The following is a 14,014-nucleotide window of genomic DNA, read 5'->3' as shown; positions in this document are numbered from 1 at the left end:
AAGAGCCGTCTAAATATTTGCTCGTGGTGTATGTATATGGTGGGTGACGAGCGAAGTGAAATGTGAACAGTCGTCGTATTTGACATGTAATATGTGAAGTAGTCGGGTACCGTTTCGTTGCTTTTGGAAGTCTGTTGATCTATCAAGGTACCTCTCTCACCGACTCACAGCGTTCCTGACGACGATTCATTCAACGTCTGAACGTAGAGAGAAAAAGCAGAAAGTTGCGAAGCGCTAAACATGATGGTGAATATAAAATGCAAATGTCTGTAACCGTGTTGAAACTGCAGTGGAGTACAGTTCTCACTGAGACCATCGTGTTTTGGTTGGTCCTAACTCCATAGTTAATGGTAAGGTGTTTTTGGCGACAGTGGGTGTCATTTGATTTTTAAATGAAGCGACATAATCAGATTTAGAACAGCGGTGTGGAGTTTTAGGCCTAGTTCTCTGTGGTTCTAGTTAGCATGGTTAGGCCTACGTAGGCCCTTATGTTAGGCCCAACTTTAATTCCTCGTTTGACGTTCGACATTCATTGTTGAATAAGTAGGCTAACTGTTTGTAATTCAACGTTGAATAAGTAGGCCTAACCGTTGGACATTCAGGATGCACGAGGAACCACGGAGGAACTAACTTGACATCGGTACCCAAGCTTGGGTTCACACTTATATTATTACTTAAAATGTTAGATGCATTGTGGTGTGATCTGACAATATGCGCGATTCGCAGTAGTGTGCCTCCAAGAGTTTGCAATGCGTTAGGTAATCACAATGCATGAAATCTATCAACCCAGTGTGCGTTAGGAAAGGGTTGACAGATTGTGTGCGTTATGATTGGCCAATGCATTGCAAACTCATGGAGGGGCACAATTGTGAATCACCCGTATTGTAACTAAGCCTAACTGTTAGGCTTAATGTGTGTTAATGTGGGACATCTCGTACCCGGGACAATTCGTATCCGGGACAACTCATAACCCAAGTAAACATTACGTGTACATTTTATCATGGCTTGTGGCGTCATCACGTCAGAATTATTGCATATCAAATGCGCTTTTCGGTTGCTGATAATGTAGCTGTCTGTTTTGTGTGTAATCGGATTTTCTTCAGTGAGCATTCGAAATAACTACGCCTTGTTGAAATTGTTGAGTGGTAGAAATAAGAACCAATTGAGAATGAAAACAAAACATGGAAAAGCATTTCACGTGATTTCCATTTTCAAAAATATTTTTTGCCCTGAAAAGAGCCATCTATTTTGCGCAGGCAATAAGTTCTAGGTATTGAATCAATCTCTTTTTCCTATAAGTGGCAAAATGAGCCTGCATGCAGGTGTATGCTTCAGCGGTTGCAACGTGTAGCGTGGGGCGGATAGGATGAATGGTGGTGCAGCATCTTTAGAACCACTGATTAGCAGGCACTCCCAAGGGCTTTACTCCCCTTGTTTGTGATTGATGCTGATTTTGCGGGAAAAAAAAATTGACACAAAGAAGAAAGCCCAAAGATAACCTATGGTGATATTGTCCAAAGTATTTTAATTACTGGAGCATGTTTATTAAAATCTTTAAGTAAAGTACAGTTCAATTTTTATTACCAGGTTTGAAGTGTCCTGGGTATGAAGTGTCCTGGGTGTGAAATTTTGGGCACAAGTTGTCCCAGGTATGAGTTGCCCCGAGAATAAGTTGTCCAAATACTATGTGCGTGACCGTATTGTTGCCAGGTTCCAAATTTCACCACCTATTGTCAAGTCTGATTAGTTTTCACTGTAAGTGGCGAATAATTAACATCGGTGATATCGATATCAAACCCGTATCGATATACATATATCAATATATCTTACTTGGGCCATTTTGCCACATGACATCAGGATATTACTACTAATAATATCGCCATTACAAGGATAAAATCATCTTGTCCTTAAATATCTCCTTTTTACCTGTGTTTTAGATCCTGAATGTTAATGATCTGCCAAAGATTACAATCCTTGCATTTGAAGTCGCTGTGACAGATACATGTATGCCATGATGTCACAGGACAGAAGTACATCTCCTGGTTCCATGGCAACCGGCAGCATCACTAGTAGTCAGATTGACAGATCTAAACCAGCTGAGTCACTAGATGAATGGTTGGAAAAACAAAATATGAAGTGGGTAGGTACAATCAAATTCAACTTTAAGTCCTTGAAGCGTAGATATAATGCAAAACTAAACCAAAGTGTTTGCCTATGCCTTTCATTACATTTACATCACAATAATTTGAATCTGAAATGTTGATGTTAATATCTTTGCATAAATGTATGCTTTGTGATAATGTAAGGGATGATGCAGTGAGAAATATGTCTTGAAGTAATTACAACTCCAAAAAAGACTAAAATGATGTAAGTTCGGGATTGTTTTTAGAAGTTGTGCAATGAGTCATTGTTTATGATGTTGCTTTTTTCAGTTCCACTCCTAGCGGTAGCACATATCCCAGCTTCCACTGAGTACATCCTGTACACAGGATATACCAGCTGGATGTTATACAAATTCTGTTTAGCACATAACATTAAAGGGATCAATGATATGATTATGATCTTTGTAGGAAGATTGGCCAGTGATCCAGGGAGATGACTGTGACTTTGATGTTTCATCAGAAAAGTTGCTCCTTGGAGAAAAGGAGGACATCTTGAATGCATTGTACGATCATGCACGTATCCTTTGTAAAGTTCTGGTAAATTTAAAAAATAAAAAAACATCAAATTATTTTGTGTGTTGACGGCAAGATATGAGTAGCTGACTGAATCCTCTCCGTATCAGTCATTGCATTGAAAGTTAGCTTATGCTTCTTCAGCAGAGGTTCTTGTGCATCATTTGCCAACATATTTAAGTTTTTTCTGCGTCTCAGAAACTTTCATCTGTCAGAAGAGGGAATGTTGTTAAGTCCTAATCGGTAATTCGGTATCAGTTACTATTTTGTCTGGATGAACAGCCATGACCTTGCCTTCCACATGTGTACATACATGTATAGTACAATGATCTATCTACTGACTGTCATCTGGCCATCAGTTGATGGAACAAATCAATGCTTATGAAATGACAGAGACTTGTTTGGAATGTACAGAGTCACTCCATTATCCTCAGCGGCCAATTGAATCTACCTGGGTTTAATATGTAGAGTTTTCAGATCATAGAGGAGTAAACTGATTGCTGTTGTACCATGTATCAATCTCTTTCTTGAGTATGTTCGGTTCTGAGAAGAACTGGGGAATAACTCAACGGTTCGAACAGTGTACTCTGTCTTCAGGAAACTGCAGGAATCGTTTTACTCATCTAGTTTCTTTTATCATGAAAACCTTCAAGTCTTACCTTCTGATAACTCAATATTATGCAGACTCCATAAAGACTAATGAAAGCCATGTTTGATTCAATATTTCGTTCTTTATTCAGAACATCTTCAGGATGTTCTGAATAAAGAACGAAATATTCAATATTTCGTTCTTTATTCAGAACATCTTCAGGATGTTCTGAATAAAGAACGAAATATTGAATCAAACATGGCTTTCTTTAGTCTTTATGGAGTCTGCATAATATTGAGTTATCTGAATATTATCAGTGGGTCACTTACCTTCTGATCATGTCACTACATGTAGGATAGCCCGGACCATGTGGATAATGTAGTCAGAGTGTTGGGCATCAAGTTAATTGTAGACTACTGAAACTTGTTGGTTTCTTAACCTGTGAATTTCTAAGCTCTGCCAATGTACATGTTGGATAACTTAGAGTCTAAACTGGACCAGCTACAAGAACATTTGGATGTCTACGCCAATCAGATAGTCACATCAGAGGCGCTGTCCTATCGCTGGCAAAATAATCTATTCCACTCACCAAGTGCTGGTATGTAAAAGTGTTTGCAAGTAAATTGTAGTGGAAAACACTGAAGGTAAATTGTAAGTGAAATCAAAGATTTGAATATGTCTGAGAGTATGATGGTGCCGTATTTAGCTAACATTTTGGGTTTTTAGATATACTGGGGTCAGTTCAAAATCTTGCAGACAATTCTGCAATTTCTGGTTTCAGTCCATGGGGGGTAACAGTTTTCATGAAGATACCAAAAAAGTAATTAGCTTGATACGTGTGGTTTGGAAGAAACGTCAGAAGCAAAGGTCACAACACAGTTATAATGGAAAGCACACTTCAGGAAATAATATATGAGTCAGTTAATGTTCTACTTTTAATTGTCCTTTCAGAGGTTGTTCTTTAATTTTCCAAAGTTGCAGGAGTTACCTTTTTTCCTTTTGCGTGTTTTATGAACAATAACTGAGCCTAATCTGTAGTCTGTGTTTGTTTTTTAATCTGCTGTCATGCTTTCTGTGTTCTAATCCCTGCTTAATTGATGCTACTTTCTTTTTTTTCCTGGTGCTTATAACCAGGACCAGTGGTACACAAAGAAGGTACAAGTTTGCTTAATGAGTTAGCTTTACTGCTATTTGCATGACCCGTTGTAATGTGTGTGTCACAGCTTTGTGAATGTTGGGTCAACTTTTTGGAGCTTGCTCATATTGGACCCATGTACACAGATAGAAGTGATTACAGAAAGTGTTGATGGAAAATGACTCGCCAGATATATTTCATTGACACAATGCTGAATGTACATGTAACTCTTTTTGTACAATTACTAAATTTCCTCGAGAACAGTAGCACCTTGCAGAAAAATCAAAGGCCTAATAAGGAAACACTCAACCATGCACTCTCCCAGCACAGTATCTTTGAAAACTTGTCCAGGTCTCTAAGCTACATGTACTTAGTTTATTGCTACTTTTGGTTTGTCCACTTATTTTGTATACAGTTGCATACATGTATGTAGCAACTGTGCTGGGTGTTCTTTAATCACTCGGAATTCTGTTTGTTTGTTTTCGTCCTGTAAATGGGTCCTTGAGCAGAAAGATCTGTACGCTAATGATGCTGATATAACATAGTCATCATCAACATTTGATTTTTTATCCGCTACATGTTGACCTCAGAGCATTGAGTGTGATTGCTTTGGTTTAAGCAAGCACACTGTTTGGCAGCTCCAGTAAATTGACCTCAAATACTCTAATTTTTGCACTTGATTAACTTTTTTTCCATGTTGGACAGCTTTAACTTTGTGTGACCTCTGTTTCTTGTCCCTTGTATTGTAATGTTAGTGCATTAATCATTCTCTGATTGATAATTTTAAGGGATTTGTCCAAACTTGAGTGGCCATGTTTTGTCAAATTCATGTAGTTTGGAGACCTGCTTTGTGAAAAACAATCTTGAATTTCATTTGCACTGAACAATCTAGCTACACTTGAGTTTCCAAAAGGAGCGTTGCTAATCAAATGATTGCATTTTGTTTTGTCATAAATACCTTTTCTTGTTTTTGTCTTCTTTTTTGGCACTCTTTTTATCTTCTGCACAACTGAATACAGATTGTGATGAGTGATGTTGAGCACATTGGTTTTTGCACACTCTCTCAACTTTGTTATTTTAAGATGACTGACTGCAATCTCCAAATGTCTTGATCTGTTCCTTCAGTCTTTGTTGTCAGCTTCCTTTTTATCCTGACCAAACATTGATTTTATTAAATGGCTTTGATTTATAGTCATGGAGAGGGCGTTAGAGTCCAATGCTGTGAAGGCCAGCCAACGACAAAAGAAAGACAAGACCAAGGAAATGAGAGCTTTGATTCTGGGCAGTAAAGCCAGAAGTGTGGAGGTATTGAAGCACTAGTTCATTTCTCAACAATTAGTTACTTCATTTGGGGTGTGAGGTTGATATCAGAGAATCTAGAAGATGTCGCGTTGGTGTCTTGGGATGCTGTTGCTTATGAAAGTAGCCTGATGAAACCTGTGAATGAAAGATGAAAAGTTAGGAGAAAAGAAATATTCAGGGAAAACCTGGAAATTCATAGGAACAGGAATCCTGAAGCTCGTGTTGACTGTGATTGGACATGAACAGGGGGGAACATAGGTGAAACTTGGACTGGAAACTCATGCCAAGCTGACAGCCAAATATGAAGTGAGAATTGTTAAGATTAAATATCTGGTTAGTTGTAATTGAAAAGTTATACCACATGCCATATAATACCAGATATATGTGCTAAGGCCAGTGATATTTAATGTTGATGCCGTGGTAAAAGTTATCCGCTCTTTCAGTCATTCTGTTTACATGTAAAGCCATGTTTATGTTCAAGACATACCGGTGTTTCCATTTTGTGGCTGCAGTAATTTCAGAGTGTGGATTGTGTTTTTTTGTTTTGTTTGACAGACAAGTTCCTTCCCAGGTTTTAGTCGGAAGGAGTTGACAGAGTTACCTCATGGACTAGAAGCACCTCAAATCCTGGACAGAATTACCAAAGCACAGGACTTCAATGTAAACACACTTGCTCTTTGAGCATCTTGATTATTTAAGTTGTTTAACAGGACGTGTTTGATGGTCTTTATATTTTCCTTCAAGAGATGAAACTGCCAAAAGTCTTCTTTTTTGAGCCAGAGTCTGCAAAATACTTCTACAGTCATTATAGTGTATTTCATAGTGAACCGGCAAAGTGTATTTCCCACTAGAAGAGCCTCTTTTGCTGGAAAAATTGCTCCCTCTCTTGGTCCCGCTCAGGGTCCATTGCACTTAATTGGAATTGTACATGTACAGGAAATAGGGATGGTCAAAGAACTTATTCACCCCCCCCCAAATTGGCCAGTACATGAATCTGTGATATTACAAAAGTAACACTGAAAACTTCCAGCTCTATTTGTCTATCCTTTTTGTCTCCATTTGATCCAGTCTGGTTTCAACAAGTTCTGGAAGAAGTTGTTTTTATCAGAAGCATCTGTTGCTGTCATGCAAGATGCATTCTGGTGGTTCTTCCTTCAAGAGTATGAGGTCAGTAGATTATGCAAAGATATACTTGTTTTTTTCTCACATCCAAAAAAAAAAAAACATTGAAACTAATGGCCCAAGGGCCCAAATAGTTTCAATTTACATCAGAATCAAAACAAATAAAAAAATCATGAAACTTAAAATCATCTATGTATATACTTAAAAAACATTCACATACATTACATAAATATCATTAAAAAGATGCAAAATGATATCATTCCATTTAAAATTCATGTTAACTGTGGGATAGTAAACCAGTTATACCACTCAGTATTGCACCGTGGTTGGACTAGGCAAGATGTACTTATATATTTATATAGTAAGACTTACTATATTGATATCAAATTGGTTAGTTTTCTTTGTGGGTGGGGAGGGGATAACTTTGCCACTCGTGGTAAGAATTCTGACCATGACTGTTCTGTCGTACTACCTATTACCTGAGCTTTGTCTTTTTAGATGATGTGAAATTGACGGCTAATATCATAGATGTATGTGCCATGGAAGTTGCACTTGCACACCATGATGCATGTTACAATGGCATTGCCCAAATGCTGTCTTTGGGTCTTCAGGGTTCTAATTCAGCCACTTTAAAAAAAGACTTGTTTTGTTAGATGATTCAAATACTTTTCTTCAAGCTTCCTGTACATGTGGGGTTGTTTCTCCATATCAAATAATGTTTGGGAAAGCATTGCTCTGAACCTTATAACAGTTTGAGCTTTTGATTTATTTTGGTTACAGCCTAAACGCGAGGCTGAGCAGAACAAGTTATTCAACAGGATAGCTGATAGCTTTGTGGCTCTGTTCACCAGTGTCAATCCAGACATCAAAGACAAATTTTTTGCTGTAAGTCAGAAAAATTGATTTTACACCAGGTTTTACCCATATGCTGACAAGTATGTACGGTGTGCTCTCAATGTGGTCTGAGTGCTGCAAACAAAAATCACAAGCTTGTTTTGGTGAGATTCGAACCCAGGACTTCCTACTTATGATTACTCGAGCAGATGCTGGAAAAATAGCCTAGGAACTATTGCACTGATAATGTAGGACTGAATAGCTGTGTTGAGCATTTAGTGTATAAAAATCACAAGCTTGTTTTGGTGGGATTCGAACCCAGGACTTCCTACTTATGATTACTCGTGCAGATGCTGGAAAAATAGCCTAGGAACTATTGCACTGATGATGTAGGACTGAATAGCTGTGTTGGGCATTTAGTGCATAAAAATCACAAGCTTGTTTTAGTGGGATTCGAACCCATGACTTCTTACTTATGATTACTAGTGCAGACACTGAAAAAATAGCCTAGGAACTATTGCACTAATGGTGTAGGACTGAATAGCTGTGTTGGGCATTTAGTGCATTTCAATTTGATTTCAATTTAGGATATCAGAAAATTCCCCCACTCACAAACCTTTCATAGCTCCAAGGGTTCTTCCTTCTCCTAGTCTTCTTTGTTTCTTTCCTTACGTCGCCATTGACCCTGTCGTCCCCCTCCTTTAAATCTGTCTTTATCTTCTGTCTCATTGGACCTTGTCACTATTGTTTTTCAATAGCCGTGTTTTTCAAATTTCATAACTTATTTTTTAGGTGTATTTTTGTAGAGACAGGAGATATTTTCATTTTATTTCTTTTAGTCTTTCTTTCTTTTTTATTTGTCTAAACAGGTAGACCAAATAATTACTGTCTGTCCACTGATAGAAAGTGAATATTTGATTTTATCAGTGTAGTCTTTTTTCTTTTTTTTAATATTTATGTAATTTGCTGTAATTTTTTAATGTAATAAGTTTAATGTTTACTTGATGAGAAAAAAATAAAATGTAAAACATTAAAATTGAAAATTTATTGGTAATTTTGTAATTGACAATGGCGCTATGTAATCTTTTGCTGGCAGGTTTATTCTGACTGTCTGGCCCAGTCCATGTTTGCTGCTTACTGGGAAGCGTTCATTGATTCACATCACAATTTCGATGCCAAGTTCAAGCAGAAAGTAGCAACACTGTGCAGTGAATGGGTGGCAGGTAACGTAAAACCTTTCAGCTTTTGCATCAATGTGGATTTATTGCCTCTGTTTTTACCGGTTGTGGTCCAAGGACTGTAAAGTGTCTCAGTAAAGTCCTTTCAGAGGGGACAACATGAGAATTGGAAGAGGAAACTTGGGCCTTATTCCAAGGAGAACCTGTCGATGTAGGTACTGACAGCCTTACTGACTGCTGTGAAATCTGCTCAAGATTCACTCAGAGAGGATGCCTGGAATGTGCCTGAGTGTGTACCAACCTGACTGCTTAGAGGTGATGCCTGGAATGTGCCTGAGTGTGTACCAACCTGACTGCCTAGAGGTGATGCCTAGAATGTGCCTGAGTGTGTACCAACCTGACTGCCTAGAGGTGATGCCTAGAATGTGCCTGAGTGTGTACCAACCTGACTGCTTAGAAATGATGCCTGGAATGTGCCTGTGTACCAACCTGACTGCCTACAGGTGATGCCTGGAATGTGCCTGAGTGTGTACCAACCTGACTGCCTAGAATTGATGCCTGGAATGTGCCTGAGTGTGTACCAACCTGACTGCCTAGAATTGATGCCTAGAATGTGCCTGAGTGTGTACCAACCTGACTGCCTAGAATTGATGCCTAGAATGTGCCTGAGTGTGTACCAACCTGACTGCTTAGAGGCGATGCCCTCTTAATGATAGTATACCCATGCTTTCCACATGTTCTATAGAAGATATATTTCTGTGTCATTGTAGGTATCAAACCAGGACCAGATGCTTGGAGTCACTGGGACATTAAGAGACTTCAGCCAAAGAGTATGAACAAAGAGAAAGAAGAAGATAAAAAGAAAGTTGTCCTCATGAAAGAAGGAAAGATAAACAAAGAAGGTGAGGACTGTCACATTTATAATTAATCAACCCACCGCACACCTACCCAACCCTACATCATAAAGAGAGATTGAAAAAAAACAAAACAAAAAGGTTAGGCAAGCCATTTTCCTATTGTCCTAAAACTTCCTGTGTCCTGGTCCCTCTTTGATGTGATGGCAGCATTAACACCCAGTTTGCTTGACTAGACTTGATAGGGCCCATTGATAGCTTAGCCAGTTGATGCAGGTTTTATGGCCTGGCACAGGATTATTTTTGGGCTGAAAATCCTCATAAAAAAGATAACATAGTAAGAGTCCATTTCTGAACTTGACTTTATGCATGATCATGCTTGTCAGTCATCCTGTAGTCGATTTCACCAAACCTTACGCAATGGTGTAACTCTACTTATGTCACATTTTTTTTGTGTAAGTCACCCAACAGATTAAGGCCAATTTAATTAATCTTACGCACTGCGTAAGTCTGTGACTTGTGCAACAAAATATGCCGTAACTTATGCAGTCATTTTAGGTGGCGTAAGTTGTACCAAATGAAGCAAAAATGATTTGACTAGCTTTTGTGTTTGGTTAAGCCTCATCATTGCTGAATTTAACAAGGCTTAATTGAGAAACATGCAACTTAGTTGTAAAAGGTAATGAAAAACTTGTTTGGCGATCAGACAAAGAAAAGATGACAACTTTTTCAAACTGGCATGTGGAGGTGATTCGACGATTGTTTGATGACAGTGTAACACTGGAAAGGAACAGCCATCATAGAAGCCATTTTTATCCTCATCCGAGAAATTAAATATTATTAAAACGTGGCACAGCTACGAAACTTCTTGTGAAATCGAATGTAAGTATATTGCCCAGCTACAGCATAAATTTGTGACACAAGGCTTATACATACTTCAAAGTTACGCCACGTTTCGGGAAATCGGCTGCAGATATATGCTACATTTCATATTGCATTCTCTGCCTTGTCACACTCTGACCCAAAGTCATCAAGGCTATGGAGTGGTATTTGTTACAACGCCTGACTGTCACGCATAGATTCTAGAGGTTTCTTTACATGCTTAACCTCCATGAACCAGTTGAAGCCTGTGTGCACCTATAAAAGCAATGGGAATCACTGAAGCATTGAGACGAGAATAAATGTCACCTGTTGCTGCCGACAGAAATTGCTGGGGTGTGCTTGTCACTTCTCCATGCACTGTCATAGAAACTATCTATTGGTTTACATTCCCTTTGGAATGAACTTCTTAATTTCTTTGCCTCACATCTCTATTATTGGTTTGTTTTTCACATTCCTAATTACTGCCAGTGTCTTTCTTTATTCCTGCAGCTGATTTCTCAATCAGTGTTGATGTACCCTCTGATGAAGAGACTTGGTCGGAGGGTGCCCCCAATGTTGGCTTGTCTCGCGAGGTCACTTTGATGACCAATAAGAGCCTTCGATTCCAGCCAATGACTGGCATGACTGGTGCCCAATCAGGGTTGATGAATACCACCAGAATGGCATTGCCCCCGGTACCACCAATGCAGGCAGAGGTGAGAGTTGTGTTTAATGTGTTTTCAGTACATGCAGGTGTGTGTACATGTAAACAAGTATTCCTAACGTCAGAGTACAGTATCATGGAGCCACTTGGCAGTTAGCAGAAAAGCTGTAAGCAGAACATTTTGCTGACTGATGCAAGTGCTATTTTTGACAGTGCAGGGCGTAGTTGTGCTTATGGTGAGCACACAGATTTTTATTGTTTTGTCTCTACATGAAACAGATTTTTCCTCCAAGGTATGCCTTTTGCCGTGCTTACTGCTTACAGTCTCTGCGAAATACACAGAGCTTCTGTTAGCATAAAATTGTTTGCTTAGCAGTGCGTATTAGCAGCCCTGGTGGGTCATGGCTTGTGGCTCCTGTAGTAATACTCAGTTTGATTTGGCTGAGTGCACCTAGCAAGCTGAAGTAGTTGAAGGGTAAGCTACCACGCCAGTAAGCATGAGGTCATATAGGTTCCATCCCTAATTGCCCTTACAGAAATCCCTGAATAAATTCCTCTTTTATTCCACTTGATCAGTTATTTTTATCGTGTTTTATGTTAATAAACCAAGATTAAAACAAGCTGTTATTCTGTTTAAGCCAAAGTACTGGTGAGATAGACCCTGTCTTGATCTAGTTATCTCCACGGAAATCTGTACTTTCATTGATTTTTCTCTACCACTGTGCTTATTTGTTTTTCTTGATCTTGGAAATCTTTTGGACTTTGCTGCCCTGTTTTCCTATGTTTTCAAATTTCCAAATACTTAAGGTAGTGATTTATGAGTTTGCCCAATCTTCTTTTGTAGTCTCACCAGATGGGTCCGGGACCAGACTTTGAGAGAGTGTTATTCAACATTCAAGGTCGTAGTCCACTCATTGCTCATTATCTCTACATGAAGGATTTAGCTGGGAATGAACACATTGGACGTAACGTACGCAGGACAGAGATTGCCAAAATGCCATATCCTTTGAAGTCACATGATAATTAATATTATTCTGGAGAAGTGTCATCAATTGGAGTGTCTAAATACCAACAAACTTCCAGGGTTTTAATGATATTGTTTGCAATGGATGGGTTTGGTTCAAAATGGTACAAGTATTATCGACTCTCGTTAATACAAGCTCGGATAAGACGAGATTCTGGTTAAGATGAGCATATTTCACCAGTCCCGACCGAAAGGTGTGCATTCATATGAGGAAAAATCTTTAATACGAGTTTGGGTGATACAAGATTTTGGTTAAGACAAGTGCTCTTTCCGGTCCGGTCAAGTGCAGATGTATTGTTATATATCTATTTAGCATGCGCAATTTGAAAACATCTCATCAATCGCCATACCCATTCAATATATGTACTGTTGTACAAGGTGTAGTGATAATGCTCCCTAATCCATGATTGCAGTTTTGGGGCATTTTAGATTCCCAGGCAATCAAAGGGTTTTCTTTGTGGGGGCTTTCATGCCACCCAATCAGAAAGAATGTGACGGACAATGGGTGTTCACGATGCCCAGGCCACCAGAGAGCCCGATGAGAGCAAACTCATTACAGACTCTCCACCAAAAAGTGAAAAAAAAAGAGTAGAAAAATCTCCCTAACCAACTTAAAACTAACGTAAAATTAATTTGTCATTAAATCCATTATTCTTTTGGCCATAAACTTGGGGTTTTAAATCCCAAAAATTAAAAAAATTTTCATTTTCCCACTAAAAATACATTACCCAGGTCCTGATCTATGCTCTCTATTGTCCTTCCAAAAATTCATTGGTTCCCTTCACTTTGTACATGTATAAAATTGCATCTCTGTAGTCATTACCCAACTAAAATGTTAATGTACTTACGTGTGTGTTATCTCACGATAGTGACCATGCAGTACAGATTACACTGCTCTGACAGTGACTGGTGATGAGTCCACTTGCCCTGTTGCTACATTTTCTTATTTTTCCACTTGGTTCTTTTCAGTTACAGTATAATTCTTGTTTCATTATAACAATTATTTATTAAATTAATCTGCATGTACATTCCACTTTCAAAAAGAACATGTTTGAACTGGTTTGAAAGCAAATTCCTTCCCCTTCAACCGTAGTATTATCGACAAATAACACATCTGAGTGGGAAAATACTTAAGACAAGGTTCCAGTTTAATGCAAGATATTTCAGTAAGTCCCAACGCCCGTAACAAGAGTCGACTGTAGTGGGATAGCAACTTGCTAATCAGAATTGTCTCACAATATTACTGTTGTTCCTTGAAGTCAGTATGCAGGTGTATTCCTTGACGCATGACTTACTCCTCCAGCTCTCACCTATCGTGAAGTCATCAAAGATACACAACGGATGAAAAAATCTCTGAATGCAGAGTATCAAAAGTGAGTTATTTCCTGAAAGAGAGTTTTAAGCTGCCGTTCATTCTGCCAACTGAGTAATTTATCCCCCTTGTTGAATTTCCAGAATACATGCAGCGGGTCAGCAGACTCTAAGATCCTGAGCTATAGGGATGTTTTCTCAAGTCTAAGGGCTCCTTATATAGCCATTTTTATGCAACAATTTTCTCCATGCTAAGTTTGTAGGACGTCACATGTACAAGCTCCAAGCTCCACCTGAGCAAGACTTTTGAGGTTTTTTAATCACAGGTTAAATTCAGTTGGACTTTGCAGGCCTGACAAAGACCTCAGAAGTATTCTAACCTGTAACATTTTTGATTGAAGGTCCAGTCAATTTTATGTTGAGACCGAGGCTCTTAAGTCAGCACAAAAGTATGGACTATATTCT

The 14,014-nt window shown here is 38.7% G+C and overlaps 1 protein-coding gene across 3 annotated transcripts in view; it reads left to right on the top strand.

Annotated features, from left to right (window-relative positions):
• The first annotated feature begins 152 nt into the window (after positions 1-152).
• fam227b (family with sequence similarity 227 member B) overlaps positions 153-14,014 on the top strand; it is an 18,725-nt gene continuing 4,863 nt past the window's right edge. Inside the window, exons 1-14 of one of the 3 annotated variants that reach the window (XM_022245162.2) lie at positions 153-350; positions 1,938-2,140; positions 2,571-2,679; positions 3,719-3,862; positions 4,399-4,419; positions 5,592-5,704; positions 6,257-6,361; positions 6,770-6,868; positions 7,604-7,708; positions 8,754-8,880; positions 9,606-9,737; positions 11,061-11,266; positions 12,059-12,213; positions 13,534-13,611. In XM_022245162.2, the coding sequence (XP_022100854.2) occupies positions 2,003-2,140; positions 2,571-2,679; positions 3,719-3,862; positions 4,399-4,419; positions 5,592-5,704; positions 6,257-6,361; positions 6,770-6,868; positions 7,604-7,708; positions 8,754-8,880; positions 9,606-9,737; positions 11,061-11,266; positions 12,059-12,213; positions 13,534-13,611 (1,532 nt within the window). In that variant the 5' untranslated portion in view covers positions 153-350; positions 1,938-2,002. The remainder of the gene's footprint in view (positions 351-1,937; positions 2,141-2,570; positions 2,680-3,718; positions 3,863-4,398; positions 4,420-5,591; positions 5,705-6,256; positions 6,362-6,769; positions 6,869-7,603; positions 7,709-8,753; positions 8,881-9,605; positions 9,738-11,060; positions 11,267-12,058; positions 12,214-13,533; positions 13,612-14,014) is intronic. The other 2 variants (XM_022245164.2, XM_022245163.2) reach the window with 2 other exon arrangements.

This window comes from Acanthaster planci, linkage group LG05 (genome assembly GCF_054643075.1).
Source record: "Acanthaster planci isolate LZ-2023a linkage group LG05, COTS_SCS, whole genome shotgun sequence".
NCBI classification, from domain to species: Eukaryota; Metazoa; Echinodermata; class Asteroidea; order Valvatida; family Acanthasteridae; genus Acanthaster; species Acanthaster planci.
Note: the sequence above shows the minus strand (reverse complement) of the source record. Positions and strands in the feature narration are given on the sequence as shown.